This window comes from Lathamus discolor, chromosome 11 (genome assembly GCF_037157495.1).
Source record: "Lathamus discolor isolate bLatDis1 chromosome 11, bLatDis1.hap1, whole genome shotgun sequence".
Taxonomy (NCBI): Eukaryota; Metazoa; Chordata; class Aves; order Psittaciformes; family Psittacidae; genus Lathamus; species Lathamus discolor.
Genome location: NC_088894.1, coordinates 13,375,153 through 13,395,628, shown reverse-complemented (window position 1 = coordinate 13,395,628; position 20,476 = coordinate 13,375,153). Strand labels below are relative to the sequence as shown.

At 45.1% G+C, this 20,476-nt stretch overlaps 1 protein-coding gene across 1 annotated transcript in view; it reads right to left on the bottom strand.

Moving 5' to 3' along the window:
* PTPRT (protein tyrosine phosphatase receptor type T) overlaps window positions 1-13,786 on the bottom strand; it is a 475,914-nt gene extending 462,128 nt beyond the window's left edge. Inside the window, exon 1 of the mRNA XM_065691506.1 lies at window positions 13,530-13,786. Within this exon, the coding sequence (XP_065547578.1) occupies window positions 13,530-13,599 (70 nt within the window). The 5' untranslated portion in view covers window positions 13,600-13,786. The remainder of the gene's footprint in view (window positions 1-13,529) is intronic.
* Window positions 13,787-20,476: the final 6,690 nt, after the last annotated feature.

Below are 20,476 nucleotides of genomic sequence, written 5' to 3'. Positions count from 1 at the left end.
CGAGCTGATGGCAGCCCAATAACACTAGAAAACCCCCATTGCTAGGGCTTCCCTTCTTGTTGCAACAGTATGGCATAAAGACACCACAATGCTGTCTTCCCTCTATCAAACACATGTAACATTCAAATTGTGAGACAAAAAAATAACAAAATCCACCTAGAAAAACCTCTGCTAAAACACTTTTAGTTCCCGTTTTTCTCTTACATTTTTACTCTTCATAGCACAGAATTGTTACAGTCAAGAGAACAATTTAGAGAGGATTCCTAAACAAAACTATTCACCTTTATGGCCTCAGAACAGGAACTCATCTGCATATTTATTAAGCATATGTATCTGAGCACACAGGCACACACACCTGCTGTGGTGCCACAGTAAATTCCTACAGCATAAGACTGATGGGCATTGCATTAACACATGGGAGGAATGAATGGCCACTATATACAGCTTGAAGTAAGGAAAATGAATTGGAAGCCTGAGGGTATAATGGAGAAAGTTTCTAAGAAACTCGTTCTCTCTCTTTAACACTGCAGTAAATACCGAGAACAATAGAATTGAAGTTAATTTTCAACAGACATGAATTCCCTCGTGTTGACTGATAAAAAGCAGTCTGTTTCCTCACCTCCTTTCTTCTTTAATGGGATTCAAATAATCAGTTATGCAATTTAATTGCAGCAGCACTGGTTGCCCCACCCAGCTTTCTAATATTACAGTTAAAATGAGCAAAGCACAGGGTGACCTTAATTGCATACATGATGCTGGCTTGATTCAAACAAGAGGAGTGCATCAGGAGGCATCGCCTAGTAAACACATTCATAAACAATCATGAAGCCTCAAATCCCACTTCATTGTAGTCCAACTGTCTGCCCGCAGGTCAACCCTAAGCCATAATACAGATCCTCTCAACTCGCCATGATTGCCCTACACAGGAGCTGTTTGCACAGTTCACTCTTCCAAAGTATCCAAACTTCTGCTTTTACTACTTTCTCAATTCTGGGGTGACAGTGTACAGCAAAAGAGGCAGGGTACTGCACAGTTACACACAGACCAGCTTGTGGCTGCAAAGCAGCAGACAAAAACCCCCACAAGGATACTCATGCAGCCAAAAAGAGAAGCCCCAAACCTATTCTCCAGCTCTGACTGGTGATGGGCTTGCCTGTCACAAAGGGAAGAAAAAGTAATGTTATTAATGGCAATAAAAATCAAGCCTTCTGGCAGGTATTAAGTGTCCCAGCAGAAGGCTGTCCACAAAAACTTGTATAGATTTGACTTACAAAATATTACCTGGTCACATACTTTCTTTCTGCCACAGGACCTTTTGTTGTTCTATGCAGGAGGCGGATGGTACTTACTGAATGAACAGCTATGCAATATTTGGTTTTATTCTTATCACTAGCTCCATGGCCCCATGCATTATTTACTGCACGTTATGCAAACTGATCTCCACAGGGAGCATTAATAATTTCCTTTCAGATTTGTCTCCAGCTATAGAATCTATGATCCTTCTACAAACAGATATACACTCCCCAACCCACCTCACAGCACCGCATCCAATCCTTCCCAATGTAGGGACCCAAAGAGATGAAGGAAGGATACCCATGCTAACTCCTATGTTCCACATTTGAAGCACACAGAGATTTTCAGGGCCCTTGGGAATCTCTGTCAATACCACACATGGGAAACACAGCAGCACTAATTTCAGCTGCAGATAGTACTTCTAAAGCCCTTCAGGATGTTACATCCAGGGCCTCAACTCAGGCCCTCCTGGGGCAACAGCTAGTGCTCACCTCACTTAAACAACCTTACCCAGCATCATTCAGGAGCTTTTCTGCAGAAGACATCACTTTCTTAACATTCCCCCTCTCTCCAACTCACACATTATGTACTTTTTTAGCACCTACGTGTCATACATGGCACTTATAGCTGGAGTTTTGTTTTACTTGGGGGGCTCTGGGGTTTTGTTTTGTTTTTTGAAATGCCATGTTCCCTATTTGCCCCCAGGTTAGATCAAGCCTGAATACAGATTTGGGTGGAGAGAGTGGGAGGAATTTGGAAGGGGACATGAGGCAATCATCCAATCTTAACTTCACCATAATGCTGCTGCTATTTAACAGATCTGCAACAGATAATCAGATGAATTAAAAACACAGTTGAGAAGCATTAGTATGTGTTAATAGCACTCACACTTACTATATGCTAAATACAGTATTCTGTCTTTTTCCTCGCTGTACCTCCTCCTCTGTTCCCTCTCCAGCACCACTATAAGAGATTTTGAGACAAAAAGCCTGCAGTGGATTACTTGTTTTCTCACAGAATACAGTACCTTTTTTTCCCCTATCTACACAAGGTAGTCAATTATTTTGTCCTGTCTAAATTAAAATGACTCTTTCAGCAGTTTCCACCGTTTCCTTTGGGACATAGTTCCACAATCTCATGGATGTGCAATAAGATTTTCCTAGTGCTCAAAGTAAATTATTCTCTTGTTTTAATCTCATTCTGTTACTCTTGGTACACATCAAGTAATTCTGCCTTCTTGCCCTTCCTTTCCTCCGAGGTGCTCTCCCTTTCACAGCTCCATTCTCAGTTACAGCTCCAGAAGCTGAATGTATTTAGGGATTGCAAATCTTTGTTCAAAAGTGAAGAAGCTGCCGTCACTTGTAGGTACCCTCAATACTTTGTCACTCTCAGGAATAAGATCTCCAGGGCTGAGGGGAATATTCCAGACAGGAAAAAAATCCCAGACACACACTTCTTTAAACCACATACACAGCAGGTGGCATATTCTGCCTTTGGTGTACTTGCCTCTTCTCAAATTCATATTCAGTTGCATGCAAATATGCTGTCAATTGTCAGCCCTCTCAAAATCTCAGCATTAATCACTCCCAGATTTCTCTCATCCACTCAAAATAACTTTGTATCTATTTACCCTGGATCTATATCGCAATACTTCCCCAAGACTGGTGCTAAATTTCTGCCTGGGATTCTTAATCCCAGCATTATTTCTCCAATTTGCAGGATTTTAAAGTTCACCTTCGCTACGAAAATAACTTACAAAAGAATTACTTCTGAATTTCTCCTGAATTTTGATAGGAATTGTATCTGAAGTCTGATCCTGAGGAATAAGCTTTCTGCCAACCCTTACACAATGAGGAAGCATGTTACAGCTTAATTATATGATCCAAGCACTTATTCTATATTCTCCTTGGAAATTCTGACATGAATTACACTTGGCAAGCAGAACACGCTCCAGACTTGGGTCGTGTATTGATAATGCTTTTGCTGTTTACTGCATGCTCAGGGTACCAAACACCTGCAAGTCACACTCAGGTCAGTAACCACTGGGAGTTATACTGAATGGCACAAGGAAGTTCAGTACGTCTTCCAATGAAACTCTCATTTATTCAGCATTATTTTAGTAACAAAAGCTCATTAGCACAAAGCATTGGGGGAAGGTGCGGGGAAATAGCTCTTTTCTGCTTTCTACCCATGCTCTTCACATCAACACAGAGCTTGCACCAGTTACTAAGAAGGAGCGAAACAGCTACTGGTAAACCCAGGACAACACGTATAAGGAAGCACTGGAAGGAAGAGAAAGCCTCTTAAAAAGGGAGTGATTTAATATAGGCAAGTGCCAAGTGACCCTAAACACCACCAAGACTTTGCTCCAAAACGTTACTTCTCAGCCATTTGGGGAACTCATTTTTGTATTATTGCTAGGAAAGCATCAAGGTGCAAGAGTAAACCAGCTGTCCAATGCAGCTATGCTCTGTGTGCTAATTCTTTACACCAAGCATGCACAGAAATGTTAATAAGCACATTAGAAACTTTGGTATGTGGAACAGCTCTATAATAAAAGATGCAAAGACGGGAGTTTACTTTTAAAGGGTTATTTTTGCTTGGTAGGTTCATTTAAGGACAATTAATTATACTTTCTTATTTTTACAGGCTCTGGCCTTGGCAGTCTCCAGGGTTATTCCTGTGCCAGCAGAGGCAGCATGTTTGTTTATTTCCAAGCTTCCCACTTCCCTGATTACTGCTATCACGTGCTGGTATCTGTTAGTACATACACCATCTCCCCGTTTTTAATCATAAAAACACATCGACTGTTTGCCTAAGAGACCCTATTGCTGGCAAAACTCATTTATTCAGGAAGCTGGAAGGGTGTTACCACCAGTTTCATAGTAGAAACCCCTTTAAAATGCCCACATATCAGACTCCCTGCAGAATTTATTGAAACCTATTATTTTATCCTAGATTCTATGGATTTTTTTTTTTGCCCCAGTTCATGCTGGAAGGCTTGAATCTCAAGAACTGCAGGGGAACTGCTTGGTTTAGAACAGCTATTTTCCTACAAATCGATTTTCAGATCGCATTTGTGGAATCTTTTCAACTGGTCCTGGATTTAATGAAATCAATTTTTTTTCTTCCTTCTCCCACTGAAATTAAACAGCGGGCCCAGTTCAAGTAGGCAGCATCCAAACACTCAGCAGCAGCCCTGGCAGTAACTACATATACCCCTCTCACGCAGGAGTAACATGAAAGAACTGTCTGATTGCTGGCAAAGAACCCAGCCATCACTATCTCCTCACCTGCCTTTTTCAGGCAGGACACTGTGGGGCATCTCTGAGATCCATTTGCCCTAAAGGGAGTAAGTCGGGGCTGACAACCAACAGCCAGACCACAGGAGCACTGAGAGCTGGAAGCCACCAATCTGAAAGTCAAATTTAACAAGATGACATCCTGTTTAGCCAGAGCCAGCAATGCAACGAAAGGTCTGCTGCAGACTTACACTGAAGTTGAAAATACAGTTTTTTGAAGGAAAGGATCAAAGGTGAGCAATTGGTTTTAGGCTGCTGATGAACGCAACAACTTCCAGACATTTGTGTTTGGCTACTGCACAAAACTGCACATCACATCTGGGCTGCTGGCATAGGCTCCACACCAAGCCCAGCAGTGCACTAAAGTACCCAGACATAGTTGCTATCCTAATCATAGGATGGTTTGTGCTGGAAGGTACCTTGAACCTCATCCAGCTCCAATCCCTGCCATGGGCAGGGACACCTTCCACTGGAGCAGCTTGCCCCAAGCCCCTGTGTCCAACCTGGCCTTGAGCACTGCCAGGGATGGGGCAGCCACAGCTTCTCTGGGCACCCTGTGCCAGCGCCTCAGCACCCTCACAGGGAAGAAATGTTGAGCTGCTCTGGTACAGACAGGGATGATGATCTTGTTTTTCAGAGGGCAAATGTATCAAAGTCTTCTCCTTTTGCACCCTTGTTCTTCTTCATTACTGAAATAAACAATGCGGAACTGTAGTGTGAACACAGGAACAAATCTCTGATATATCATTTGAGCTAGAGTAACAACAGAGAAAACTACTTCGATCGTGTCTTAGGCCCTTAAAGTATTAGCAAATGGCAAGTTTAACTTAAAGCTCATACTTCTCCAAGCAAACCTTGAATGGGCTGCTAGTAAATGCAAAATATCCATATCAGTTTGGTTTGTGAAGAGATGTAAGCAACCAGTTTGAGAAAACATCATTATGAAATTAAGGGCTGACAGTAACACCTCAGCACAGCAGCCCATGTTTCCACCTAAGGACCAAAATTTGCAGTCCTGAGCTCTCCAGCAATAACTTTGGTTGACAGTTAACTTGTGAGAAGGGAGACGACAATCTGAAGGCAGTGCCAGCCATCCTCCCAGCCTGCAAGCATCAGGAACAGCAGCCAGTTTCTGAGCTCTATTTCATGTCAGCTCTCTCACTCTTTCTATCCTGTCAGGCTCCTTTTACCTTTCATGTTTCTTTTCTTACTTGCTCCCTTCCTCTTCCTACTGCTATAATCTCATCATACCACCTTCCCTGTAACTAACCCCCCACCCAAACACACCAGCATCTTGTCAGCTGCCACCCTTGCTGCTTGGCTGTGATGCTGCTCTCCTTTCTTCTGCTATTTCTCTCTCATACAACTGCAAGATAAAAATGATCTTCGGGGTACAAAAATGAGTCATTTGTGCCTCTGAAGCACTTAGCACAGTTGGCTCCTCAGATGTTTCGAAGTTACTATACAATAAAGCAACCACTTCAGGTTTAATAAACAATAAAGAGGGGAAAAAAGGACTTTCTATTAAAGATGCTCACTAGGAAAGATGATATAGTTACAGGCTGACAATTGCCCATCAGGTCGAGGATGAGAGTGAATATAAGCTTACATACACGCCCAACCTAAAGGCTGGCGAAAGCAGGTCCCCTGCTAGAACAGAAACACAGGTACACACACACCTCTTGCAAAGAGGTGGAGCTGCATGGAAAACACTAGAAGCAGCTTGTGAATGTTTGTATCTGTGCTTTTCACTCCTCAGGAACTGAAAAGAGAGAGACACCAACCCAGTGCAGCCAAGCGTGGAACTGCTTGGTTTGTTGTGGCGAGGGCTGGGTTGGTTCGAAGGTTTTGCTTGGTTGGGTTTTTGTTTAAATCACACTTCTTACAGTCACACACCTCTAAAAAAGTATCAAAACGTGAAATATCTTGCCAAGAAACAACTGACTGTGGAAGAAAGGCATTACACTAGCACTTTCATCAACAACTGTTTCTATTAAAGCACTGAATTCACACCTAGAGATGCTGCTAGCACATAAATGGGTGTACATTGACAGAAAATCCCTATTCTGGAGAAATGAACCATCAAGTGTAGCAGCTTCCTATCTTGCTGACAGAAGTGCTCTTCTGCTTATCCAGCAAGTATTGCTGCAATTCCAGTAAGTGTGTTTCTAAAGGAAGGAAGACCCACCTATATAGCAGCCAAATTGCTTTAACTCCCTTCTCACACCCCTGCTTCACCTTTGTGCCCTACTTCTACCAGTTGGTCACAACCGTGTCACATGCTTTCTGCCAGGGGATGGTTTTACCAACTTCAGTATCTTTTCAAATAAACAGAATTTAGCTCCAAGACCACTCTCACCCCTGTGCTTGTTTCAGTAAATAAAGAACCTGAAAGCACATTTCACACAAATGTCTTTGCTTATTTTGGCCTCTCCCCCTCCATTACTGAGGGGCTGAGTTTTGAGCTGATACTAAGGGAATGAAGATTCACACAGACACACAGATTAAGGTCATTCCAGTAACAGGAACAAATTCAGCAGTACTGAATTCAAAAGCACATTTCTAGATCATCCCTAGTACAGCACAAAGCCCCACTTCTGCTTAAGCAGGAGGTAACGATGCTTTCTTCAAATACAAAGAGAGAAGGATTGACCCCCCCCACAATGAAAAAATAGATAAACCATGGCTTAAGTTGTAACACCCTTTATGTTGTTGCTCTTTACAACATCACAGAGGACAAGTATTGAAGCAGCCCTCTTCTGCTCAATGCACAGTTGAATTAGCAGCCAAGAGCTGCTTCCCAGTGATTTAACAGTCATTACCCAGGAATGAAGCTGAGATTGACAAGGGTTGTATATGGAAAAAATAAACGTAGTAAAAATCCGCTTCCTCTGTTACATTGGCTCTGAAGATGTTTCAGCTAACAAAACATGAGATATAGGTTACTTTGAGCATTGCCACCACAAAGGAAGCAGCACAGCTGTATAGAGGTTTGCATAACTACAGGTTGCTCAGGCTGCAGCACTGATCTGTGCCCACACATCATCATCGGCTGTCAAACCCCACAGCCCTTCTGCAGGATGAGCTCAAAAACACTAAGGCACAAGAGCCAGGTCCCATCTTCCCAAAATTCATAAGCAGCTCAATCATTCTTAACTATATGAGCTGCACCACGTCAAACACAGCAGAACTCACCAAGTTGGCTTGAATTCCCAAGCCCACAGTCACAGAGAGATCTCTCTGAAGAAAGGAAGAAAACAAGCTCCTGGCCTTGGGTTGATTTACAAGCACTAGTTAAAAGAAGAAACAAAGAGGAGACCAAGCACTACATTGGTTCACCCTTCCTGGGGTTTCTTGCCCTGTTTACCAGCGCTGCTCACAAGTGGATATTGCACTCCCCAGAACTACATCAGCTTTAACTATAGCACTAAACAATACTTGGAGTCTTCTTTCTTCAAAGGTCCTTGTTTTCTTTAACTGACTTTGTAGCATTTTCTTCTGGGACACTCAGTGCCCTATCATCTAGCTTGCAAAGCATCCGACATCTCTGAACCATGCTAAGATAGATGGGATGTATTTATCGGATATTAAAAAACAAGTGTGTCTGATTAAATGATATATAGTCTGATTAAGACATAGTAATTGCCTCCTCTACCATGAAGATATATGATCTTTAGAGCTTGCAGTAATGAACACTAGAAGCAAATGCTTGTTTTGTAATTACAAGTGTACAGCCAGGGCCAGTTTGAAAGAAGTTCTTATCAATGCCATGAACAGCAGTCACCTTCTTTGTGTGGCTGCTTTGGCATATGTAGAGTTGCTCTGTCCTCTGAGTCTGCCTGGAAAGAGCAGAGTGGTGGGAGACAAGTGGTATTCAAAAGTAAAAGGCAATACAGGACTAGGAATGTGGTAGGTCGAGATGAGTAAGGATTTCCCACAGAAAAAAAAAAAAAAAGAATATCATCCAAATGAAATTATACCTGGGTAGTGCTAAACAGCACAGCAGGAGAACACCATCAGAAGGAAAACCAGAATCCTAGAAATCCCAGCCTGGTTTGTGCTGGAGGAGACCTTAAAGCTCATCCAGCTCCAACCCCTGCCACGGGCAGGGACCCCTTCCACTGGAGCAGCTTGCTCCAAGCCCCTGTGTCCAACCTGGCCTTGAGCACTGCCAGGGATGGGGCAGCCACAGCTTCTCTGGGCACCCTGTGCCAGCGCCTCAGCACCCTCACAGGGAAGAGCTTCTGCCTGAGAGCTCATCTCAGTCTCCCCTCTGGCAGGTTGAAGCCATTCCCCCTTGTCCTATCCCTACGTTCCCTTACGTTTCCTTAGAGAACTAGGAGTGGTACCAGTAAAAAAAAGTGACTCTTTGGCTTTAAGTAAGCCAATACCACTCCATGAAAAGTTCAAGAAATATAAGAAGTCCAGCATATTGTTTTGCAAGAATGACACCACAGAGTCAATAAATGTCAACTCACAAGCCATGATTTGTGGTACTGGGGCAATGGGAAACACAGGAGGTTTCTTGCACTGCAGCAGGAAATCTGGGCTACAGCTTGGCTCAGTTTACAATAGCAGGTGACCTCTAGATGCTGCTGCTGTTCAGAATATCTGCCAGAAAAACCTCATCTACGAACATACCTCCAAGCACATTTTAGAAGCTTCATTACATGTTTTATCTATGCGTTACCAGACACTGAGGAAATAGACTGAAGCAGTTTCCATACAAAATTAAGAAATCTCCAAAGGACAGAGGCTTTATATAGCAATACTTGCACACACTTCGGCTGCTCATCACCCAAACATCATAAGAGTTTTTATGAATGTTAACTAGGCTTCAGTATTTCTATGGCAAACGAGATAAGTACCATCACTCTTATTGCTCACATCAGTGAGCAAACCCATATACACCTCAAGCAGATTTTGGCAGGTGGGTTTTAGATTACTTCTGCCTTTATTTTTTTATTAGGGCTATATTAAATCAGTCACAAATTTGCTCAGTGCCAAAATATTTGAGCTCCAGTGCTAATGTTGCACACCTCTGCATTCAGCACTTTCCATTCAAGCAAAGAATAAAACCTGCCAATACACATTTACCTCATTTATAAAATTATAATGAAAATTACCAGAGGCATAAAACAACTATTACAATAAATAATGAGCTTTAAGAAACCCCATACGCATACAGAAGGAGAATCAGAGAGACACTGATCCTTCTATGCTGAATGCTATTCAAAAGGAGGATTGTCAGCACAGTGCTCAACAGATCAATTTATTTCCCTTTCTGCTCTCCACTTAACTGGATTTTATGTACAAAAGTAATTGTTCCTATGAGAACCAACCCATGTCCCTATCTTTTGTGGTTCAAAGCCTCAGACCTACATCTTTGCCACTATTTAGGTTTCCATGGTAACAGATGATGGTGCCTTCTAAAAAGAAATACTATAATATTCTGCAATAACTGTCCCAAATCATTCCCATAATATAAATGAAAGCCAGAGCATATGGGCCTGCACAGAGAGCATAACAGACTAACATAGGACAATTAAACAGGGAAAGCAGAGCTGAGGGACTTTCAGAAGGGTGGAAGGTAAAAACAGGGCTCTGAACTGCAGAGAGAAGAGATTATCATTCAGAGTTACAAATGCCTTTATACACACAGTGACCTTTCCTTGCCACTGTGGAAACAGGCAGTTTCACAATATCACCTTTTTAATATTAATTGTTTATGTGTTAGAAAACAAATCAAGCCAGCCAGGAGTGAAAAATAAAGTTGTATTGTAGTGCTAACAGCTCCCCAGAGGGAGCGAAAAGTGATTATTGAGTTAAATGGCTGCATTGTTAGCAGTTGCCACACAGAGTAGCTTGCTCAGGGAGATCCCGTTTTTCATAGCCAATTTACTGACAGCAAAATCTGCGAGTAAATAAACTCCAAGAAAATTAATTCACCTTCCCCCAAAAATTCCCTCCCCGCCTGCTCCCCTTTCATCTTCTTTCTTCCCTAGACAAACCGTGTGTAACAAGCTAGTGGTTGCCGCAACTTTGAGATGTGGCAGCTCTACTTGAAAGCAGCCAGCTACATGTCTAAACACCCAGGAGCATCCACAGTGAAACTAGGAGCAGTACGGGGGGGGGGGGGGGGGGGGTATGAAGCCAACACTGGCATCAGAAGAAAACCAAGTGTCAAAGCAAGCCAGTGCTCAGGTGAACAGACCAAATGTAAACCCACTGTCCTACTTTCCCCCGAATGCTTTCTCACAGCTGCACATGACTTTAATCTCTCTATTCTCCGCTCTGTTGTGCTAAAAACACACACAAACCAGAGAGCAGCAAAGCAGACAGCAACTGCAAGAATATCCCACCTATTTGGAGGGGGGAGAAAAAATGCACGTGTGCTTTAAGGGAAAAGAACTTCCGCATAAGCTAAGTTCCTTAGTTTATGAAACCTTGGTAGAACTGGCAATTGCTAGAGCTACCTGGTGTTATTTCTGTCTCTTCTATGGGATAGTGGAGGAATTAGATTAGTAGCTGACCCTAAAGCCAACAAAAAGTGTAGAACCTCTAAAGCATATCTCCAGTTACAAATAAATACAGCGACTGCAGGCAACGGAAAGTAATTGCTGGGGAGGAGAGTTAGAAATCGAGCAGTACAGAAATCACAAAGAAATAACCTTTAACCAGCTCCCTCAGTGTGAAACCAGGTAATCCTGAACAAAGCCATTGGCGTTCTGCTGTCACTTTGTAGTATTCCTAATTTTATATGCCGCGGATAATACGAAGCAGCAGCAGCAGCTGTGCAAGCTGGGTCGGAATAGAATACCACGTTGTCTTGACTTGTGTCTTTCTTACTTCTTACCTCACTACCATGAAAGAAAATAGATCCGAAAACTCAGCCAACTTCTCGCACAGTGATTTTTCGGGATGTTTAACAAAAGGCTGCTGAATAAACGCATTAGGCTTTGAAAAAGAATCAGACGGGAGCTATTTGCATCCTAATAGTTATGGGGACAGCACCACCTGATGGAAGATGCGAAAAGGCACCGGTGCCTCCAAACGAGTCTCCAAACTTCATTGAAAAGATGCAGACAACGCGCATCTGAAAACTTTGCTTTTAACCATAAAAATATCAGCTCTATGGGCAGAGACCAGACCACGACACTTCACGCCAGTCAATACAGTCTAAGAGGTGCAAACTTTCTTTCATAGTCAATAAGAGCAGCTCAGAAAACATCATTTTTTCAAATGAGCTCTTCTCTGAATGGTAAACAGCACGCTCAAATAGGGGGTAGGAGGCAACAAGGAGGATTAGAAAACCTCGCGGTCACTATTCCCACTTGAATAGATGATTCAAACAGAATATTTCATGGCTATATATAAATAATGACAACATCTTACCAATCCTTCAATGTGCATGTGTTTAGCTCAAACAGCTCATACTGCACCTGAGGGCAATAACAATGGAAAGTGGGGTTTACTCCCCTAAAGTTTGACATTTTCACAGGACACTCTTCTTTCTAAGCATCTGGGTAAATGAGTCATCAAAAGGCAAAGAGCTAACCTCAACTGGTGCGACAAATGTCAAGAACATGAACATACAGTTGGAAGAAAGAAAAAACATAGCTCCGCATATTGCTTACTCAACGAAGCAGCTATCGAACTAGGTTAGACTTCCCAGCCTTTCTAATAAATCTGGGGATCTGTGCAGTTGCCTAGCAATGTAGACAAGATACCAAGGGGGTGCCACACCGGGCAGGATTGATGACAACAGCTACTTCACCGAGCTGAGCCTCCCGGAGCCCTTCGCATGCCCGCTGGCTTTAGAGCCAGGCTGGACCCAATGGGGGTTAAAGGAGCTACGGCTGCCCGGCATCCAGGACTCTCGGCACTATTTCCGTCTTAAAGAAGCAAGACGAAGTCATTTGAGCTGTCTCAGTCTTAATTAAGAAAAATCTTTTGCTGTTTGAGAGCATCTAAACTTAGTTTCCAACCTCCAACATGCCCGAGCCACAAGCACTGAGATTTATCCCTATGCTTCGCAATGCTGGACAGGGAATTGTTATTTGTCTTAAATATAGGTATATGTGAAAAAAAATTGATTTAAATTAAAAAAGTAATAACTTTTAAAGCTTATTACATGAAGTCAGGAGAAAAGAAAGTTACAACTAGTTTTTGCATGTAAAGGAAAAACTGCAGTGAGAAAATTACTGTCGTATTACAAAAGCCAAGCAACAAAAAACAAGACAACGCATATCTTTGGTACAAAACAGCACGAAAGGAGAAAACGAGCTCTATAAGCACCTGTTATCTTCAAGTAATTCAACCTATGCCTAAAGAAACTCCTAGGAGAGTGAAAATAGCTGGCTACTATTACTGTCCACATGCCAGGAGAGCAGAGTATTCCTCAATAGAGTGACAGAGAAAGTGCCAGCTGGGAAGGGGCCGGTCCAAGTAGCTGAGCCCACCGAGAAAGTTACTTGAGCTGCGAGACACAAGGGGAGAAAAAGCTGCCGCTGAACTTGGGAAAGCGGCCCCGAGCCCCTTCGCCTGGCTGGGGGAGAGAGGCAGCGGCTCCTCCGCGCTGCCCATCCTAGGGAGCTGACTCTGCCTCGGAAAGCCTCTTCACCGCAAAAAGGGCTCAGCGGTGGTCAATCCAAGCACAAAGGCGCTGCTGTCACCTCCAACCGCACCAACATCCCGCGGACCGGGCCCCCCACCCTCCGCTGCCCGCAGCCCTGTGGGGTCAGCAACAGAAGCCCCCAGGCTCCGGGGACCAACTCCCAGGGCGACCGCTCATTTCCCCGCCGCCTTCCCGAGGCGCTCTCATACCGCCCTGCCGCCCCGGGGGCTCCCCGCAAGACCGGGGGCAAGGATCGCTGCCGCACCCGGGGCCGCGGGCGGGGAGCCGGTCAGCCTGCGCGGCGGCGCGGCACTCACCTGCGAAAACCTGCCCGTGCGCCTTGGGCAAGAGCTGCAGCAGAAGGACGATCGCGGCGGCGCCGGGCATCCTTCCCCGGAGTTCACCTGCCCCCCGCGCTGCCGCGGTGCCGCTGCCTGCCCGCGAACATCGCCCGCAGCGGCGGCGCGGAGCCGCGGCGCTGCTCGGAGGAGCCGCCGAAGTGGCGGCGGGCGGCGCAGGGAGCGGGCGGGAGGCGGGCGGGAGGCAGCGAGCCCCCCCTAACCAAGCCCAGAGCTGGCCGCGCCCGCGCAAAGCCGGCCCCGCCGCCCCGCGACGGTGAGGGGCGCGACCTGGCCCTCCCGCGGGTTAAAAGGCTTCTGCAGGGGCTGGGGGGGGAGATGTTAATTCCTAATCAAGCCCAGCTGCGCACACGGGAGTCTCCATCGGCAGCAGCTGGAGCGCAGCGCCGTGGCAGGCAGTGCCGGCTGCCTGCTCCTGCCCTGCTTCCAGCGGGAATGGGGAGGGAACGCGGGGTCCTCCGTTAACCGGAGGATGGGGAGTGCGGCTGAGCGCGGGGATGAGGATGGGAATGGGAATAGGGAGGAAAGAGGCGAAGCCACCCTCTGCTAGAGCCCGGCGGTGGGAAACGGTGGGCTCCGAGGGTCCTTTGTGCGAGCGGCGGTTGGGAGCAGCGGGAGGCGGTTGCAGCTGAAAATACTCATTGTCATGATTATTCACTTTACTTTCGAGTTAACTGCTACATACCTCATCGCGCACCGCTGCGCGCAGAGGCTTTATACACAGGTGAAGGAACAAGCTTGAACAAACCCCTAATAATTGCTTATTCCACAGGCAAGTTCTTTGCCCAAACAGCGTGCCTCTCGTAAGAGAAAAAGAGGCACAAAGTAGATGAATCAATACCGATAAACCACCTGAGCTCGGATTTGCACATTGGAAGGAAGTCGATGAATACCAGGCTAAAGCACCCGTGTAACCGCCGGCAGCGCTGGGGGATGTCAGACAGCACCTCAGCTCGCAACAGAAATGCCAGCGGTGCCGGGCGCGAGTAACTCACGCTTCCCAGCACCCCGCTTTCCCGTTACAGCCAGCGCTGCTGCCGCCGGCGTCCCGGCTCCCTCCTCCGGCCCAGCGGCTCTCCCCGGCTCCGCTTCGCGGCCAGCCCTGGCCAGGAGCAGCCCGCAGGGGGGGGTGTTGTACCGGCGGTGGCCCCGCTCCCGCGCGGAGCCTCCCGAGCGCAGGAGCCTGGCTCAGCGCGCCGGCTGACACCAAGCCGGAAGAGCTCTCTCGTCCTAGCGAGTTATTCTGATCCTGGCCCTGTCCCAGACCAAGGCAGGAACTAGGCCTTTAACACCGACTTGCATTTAAAACACTGGTGTGTATTTCACATGGGAGCTCCGGAGACTTAAAAGTCACACACGAAGGTTGGAGATGGTTTCCTTCATACTTGTTTGAGCAAGTTCAGAGAGGCCACGGAGATGCTGCGAGGGCTGGAGCAGCTCTGCTCTGGAGCCAGGCTGAGAGAGCTGGGCTGGGGCAGCCTGGAGAAGAGAAGGCTCCTGAAGGGGAGACCTGAGAGCAGCTCCAGTGCCTGAAGGGGCTGCAGGGAACCTGGAGAGGGGCTTGGGACAAGGGCCTGTAGGGACAGGCCAAGGGGAATGGCTTGAACCTGCCCAAGGGGAGACTGAGCTGAGCTCTTAGGCAGAAGCTCTTCCCTGTGAGGGTGCTGAGGCGCTGGCACAGGGTGCCCAGAGAAGCTGTGGCTGCCCCATCCCTGGCAGTGCTCAAGGCCAGGTTGGACACAGGGGCTTGGAGCAAGCTGCTCCAGTGGAAGGGGTCCCTGCCCGTGGCAGGGGTTGGAGCTGGATGAGCTTTAAGGTCCTTTCCAACACAAACCAGGCTGGGATTCTGTGATTCTTTTAGGGCTCAGTTCAGGGCCCATCCTGCCAGACTCTCTTGCCTGGGACAGATCCCACCTTGGTGAAGGCACCCATTGGAAGCACTGTGCCCCCTCCTCCACAGTTTCAAGGGCGAGTGAGGTTCTGGGGCTAGGCCATGGCATCCTGAGTGTAGGAGGGAGAGAGGGCACTCAGCTGGAAGTGCAGGGAGGGTGTTTGCTTGCCAGCACCAAGCACAGGTCTAGCTGCCCCCTGACTACCTCACTTTCAATGACCAGAAAGGACTGTGGTCATTGACGAGGCTTGTGGGTTTAGCACTGAAACACCAAGTTTGACATTCTGAAGTCACCACTGAAGAGCTTTGCATTGCATCACTTGTCCAGTGAAGTGCAAGCACTACTTGCTAACCAATAGAGACAACCTCAGTTTGCAACTGATACTCTCCCCTCAGAAGTATTCAGCATCCCTACCCAGAGCTGAAGTGCAGAGGTCCACATATCTCACTCAAAACCAGATCCCCCCCAGTCCAAAAAAGCCCGCCAAGAAACAAAGTGTGCTCCTTTCTTTAGGCGTTAGCATCACCTAAACGATTATGACATGCCACTGTCTTTTGCTGAGCATAAGGATGATCATAAACAAGCATACAGTTGGAAATAAAGGGCAAGCAGAGAACAGAACAGCAAGAAGAAAGAAAACATCACCAAGTGTTCTGCTGGGTAGTAGAAAGGATCCAGCCATCACAGTAGGCATAATCAGGACCTGCTGAAATATTCTTGCATATCAATTCATATTGCTTGGACAATAAGACCAGAGAGTCTTGAAACACAGAGATGTTGCTGGTAAGAAGTGAAGGAAATGGCAGCGAAGAACAAGCTGTAAAAATGAACCTGAAATCACCAGCTGTTTCCATATAAACTAAATGGGAAGTCACAAAAGCAAGTCTGGAATTTGTGTTCAGAATGACAAAAATTTGATAAACTAAGTGCTTTCCTGAGGTGCAAGCTGCCGAGGGAACGGAAAGCAGACAAGTTTAATGCTTCTCCCAAGGAAAGGTATCAACCTAAGGAAAAGCATCGTAATACTTATGGAAACAGCACCATGATCAAGGTGAAGAAAGGCAGAAGATCCTTACCTTTAACTAGATAAAGCAGAAAAAAGTTAGAAATAAGCAATCTACAAGGGTCTGGAAAAAAGACTGATCAGAAGAGACAATTATGCCTTAGATATCAAATAGTGTGAAGCCAAACAGTAGGCTGGACTAAATCAGGCTGTAAAGCCTTATAACGGATTGCCTGAGCTAAAAAACATTTTCTTGGGAGAGAGGAAAGCAAAGAATGAGATAAGATACAGGATGACTGCAGCGAGGACAGGATGAGCTAAAATTAAGCAGATATTAGACAAAAATCCCAAACCCTGAAGTATTTCAGTTAACGGCAGCACTGAGCTGGTAATAATCTGAAGTGCTGAACAGCAAGCACAGTATGAACTTTGGAGCCACTTATCTTCCCACAGTGTGCAAGACCTTTAGTAGAATAAACTATGGAGGAATAAGGATGTAGAGCTAAACAAAAAAGATAGTTTAAAATACAATGCGGATATTCCAATGGAAATTAGGCAGATCCGACCTTAAAAAGACCACCCCAAAGCAACACCGCATAACACAGGTTGTTTTGTAAATGAAACGAATGTGATCAGGTCACATCTATCAATGTTTTCTCAGATCTTCAAATTGAATGGCACCCAGGAAAACAGGCAGTATTGCAGAAAGCACATGCAGCAGTGAACTGCCCTAAAAGAGAAAGGGACCAAGGCTGGGCAAGCAGAGATCACAGAGATGCGAATGTAACAGTCAGGTACTTCTAGAGCCATCTTAAAGTTCAAATCTTTACATTAATACCATGGGTTGACTTCTAAGGGGATATCTTAAGATATTTGTCATAGACATTTGTAACACAAGAGGATTGAAATAGTCTTCCAGAGAACATCATCATCTTTGAGAGCTGCATGGATAATGGTTGGATGAAATGCAACTATTACAAAAAGTTGTATCACTGGAGAAGGACAGTGAGAAAACATGCTGTATATTATGTATTAGTTAAAACTGAACAGACATACCGTCAGTATAACTCACTGAGAGCCAAGGGAGCCTCTGAAATTCAAACAGGGCCATAAGATTGGTTCAGTGATAAACCACCAAGCAAGATACAGACAAGCCATGCTCCTGAACTCTTGGCACTAACCAAGCAATAACACTTTATCACAGAATCATAGAATGGTATGATTCATAGTATGTGCTTTTATGTATTCTGTGGCCTTTGAGCTAGCACAAGAATTAAAACGCCTACAAAATGGGCTTGCTAGATCTCTACATTTCTGAGCTAATATGTCTAATTATTATTATTATTATTATTTGAATTGCTGTTATTATTATTATATAGTATTACATGCCCCATCCCTGGCAGTGTTTATGGCCAGGATCATTGGGACTTGGAGTAACCTAGTCTAGTAGAAGGTGTCCCTGCCCATGGAAGGGTGTTGGAACTAGATGAACATTAAGGTCCCTTCCAACAAAAACCAGCCTGGGGTTCTCTGATTCTATTTATAAAGGTGGCAAAAGAAAAGTTCTAAATCTGACCCTATCCGGGTGTGTATCACCAGCTACGATATTTTGCTGACACTGATAACTCCAGCAAGGTCTCAAGTGGCTTAAACAAGAAAATATTAACCTAAGTTCTGAAGTTTTCTTGAGCTTGTGGCTGTAGGCTTCTTGACTCCGAAAATCTTTTCCCTCACTTCAGTGAGAGAAAAGTTAATTAATTTTTATTTTCTAAAATTATTTTACTTTAAAAATTAATTACTTTTTAAAGAGAAAATTTAATTCTTAATTTTACTCAACCAGAAGCACCCCTGGAAAGCAAAGTGCCAAACAACTGGGGGCACTGTCACATCATGGCACCAGATGCATTTAACCAAGGAATCCTACTAAAAGAAAACTGGACTCATGCTCAATATGCTTAATACTTGACTCAATATGTATGTTTTTGAAGTGTTTAGCAAACAAGTCAGTCTGCTGCCAGGCTTGAAGAGAAACATGTAGGAGCCCATCTTTTTGTAGGCTTTTTTGGCGGTGCGCAGGTCACCAAAGCACAACTGCTACTCAACTACCTGGGTATAAGCAGATTCCTAGAGATACAGGAGAAACTTTGTTTCATGTACACAGCAACACACCCCAAATAGGTACATAAAGAGAACTTTATAGACGTTTGGTACACGCCAAGATCAGCCTGATCCAACAGAGAGACTATCTTTTCTCCCTCGAGGCAAGCGGTATTTATTACTAATAAATGCACAGTTTGCAGCTTTTGTTACAGAACTACTCAATATGGAGCATCTTCCTTAAAATTAGCCAGCACGATTCATGGGGGAAAGTTGTAGGTAAAGTTTCCATTTCTTTATATTGTGAACCCAATATTCCTGTTGGGTCGAGAACATGACCTGTTAAGTTTTTTATTGTCACAGGTGGGCAGAGGGGAGTTAAAGAAGGGAAACTTCTCCTGATATCACTTGCACCTTCATCCCTCTGCCTTCCTGATTTAAATTTTTATTATTACAAATAAAATTGTGTCATAGAATCCCAGGCTGGTTTGTGTTGAAAAGGACCTCAAAGCTCATCCAGCTCCCACCCCTGCCATGGGCAGGGACCTCTTCCACTGGAGCAGCTTGCTCCAAGCCCCTGTGTCCAACCTGGCCTTGAGCACTGCCAGGGATGGGGCAGCCACAGCTTCTCTGGGCACCTTGTGCCAGTGTTCCACCTATATTTATGTATGTACATGTGCACATACAGATGCTCCATGCCCAGAGAAAAGAGAAACCTATACCATGGCTGTACATTACCTTAAATACTGAGGAGTTCACGTCGGCAATCTCACTGAACATTAGGGAGAAGTCCTCTGCCCAGTTACCTGTACCCTTTAAGTGGTACCTTCCCTGTTTTTCCACACCCACCACGTTATCAGCACGCTTGCAGATAACGGGGTGTGCAAATAGAGATACCAGCTGCTTTTTTCAATCTGGTTACAGGCTGAAATCACTAATCAATGTCAGACACATTGGCATTGATCTCTTATGCATCATTCTCATTAAGGTTTTCCTTTCTGAAGATAAAAGAAAAGCTAACTAGCAGCCACCGATTGTTTGGAAATCCAAGTTCACCTTTATACACAAGCACAATGAGTCTTTCTGGGAAGTGCCTAGAAGGCCTGGATCTAGCAGTTTATCTCACTGATGCTGTATCATGGAAAAGCAATATATTAATACTGTGGGCAGACACAAGCAAGTAGAGAGGTACAGCAAGGCAGCAACACTGAAATAGTCTGAAAATGTCAAACAGGCCAACAGTTCTTCTCCATTAGCAGTGAATTTTGAACTTGAACTCTTCATCTTCCTATATAATAGGATAAGGGTCAGATTACTCTTGTAAGTGTCCTTCTAAAACAAAGCACAATTCTTCATGGCTGTAATTTAATTTATAGTTAAAATTAATGACACTGCAGAGACAGCTCTAATACACAATACTAATTTTGCCTGTCTGTACCTTACTGTAGTTGTGCTTCTTTGAAAAGGCTGAACAGCAGAAGAGGCAGTGCCTGGCTCTTTATGCTTGCTGCTGACTTGAGGTGGATGAAGCCCTGACCTGGGAGAGGGGGATATTCCCTTTGGAAAACACCTGAACATGCTCAGGGTGGGGAAGACTCATGTGCATGTGGAGATGGCAGGGACAGAAAAATCAGAGCCAGTCAAAGGGAGCCTTCATCAACAACACAGCCATGGAGACTGCAGGGAAGAGCAGCAGCCAGGCCTTGAAGGGAATAAAAAGAGAAGCTCTTCCCAAGCACCCAGAATAGATGCTGCAGCGTTTGCAGGAAGCCGCTGTGTCGTCTGATGAAAGCAAGCCTGAAGGACAAGGCTGACTCTGAAGGACCAAAGTGGGCAGGGGGATGCTTGCTTAGCCAACCTTTTGTATTTGTTCAATATTTTCCAGATCACTCTGAGCTTTTACTGTTTTAGAA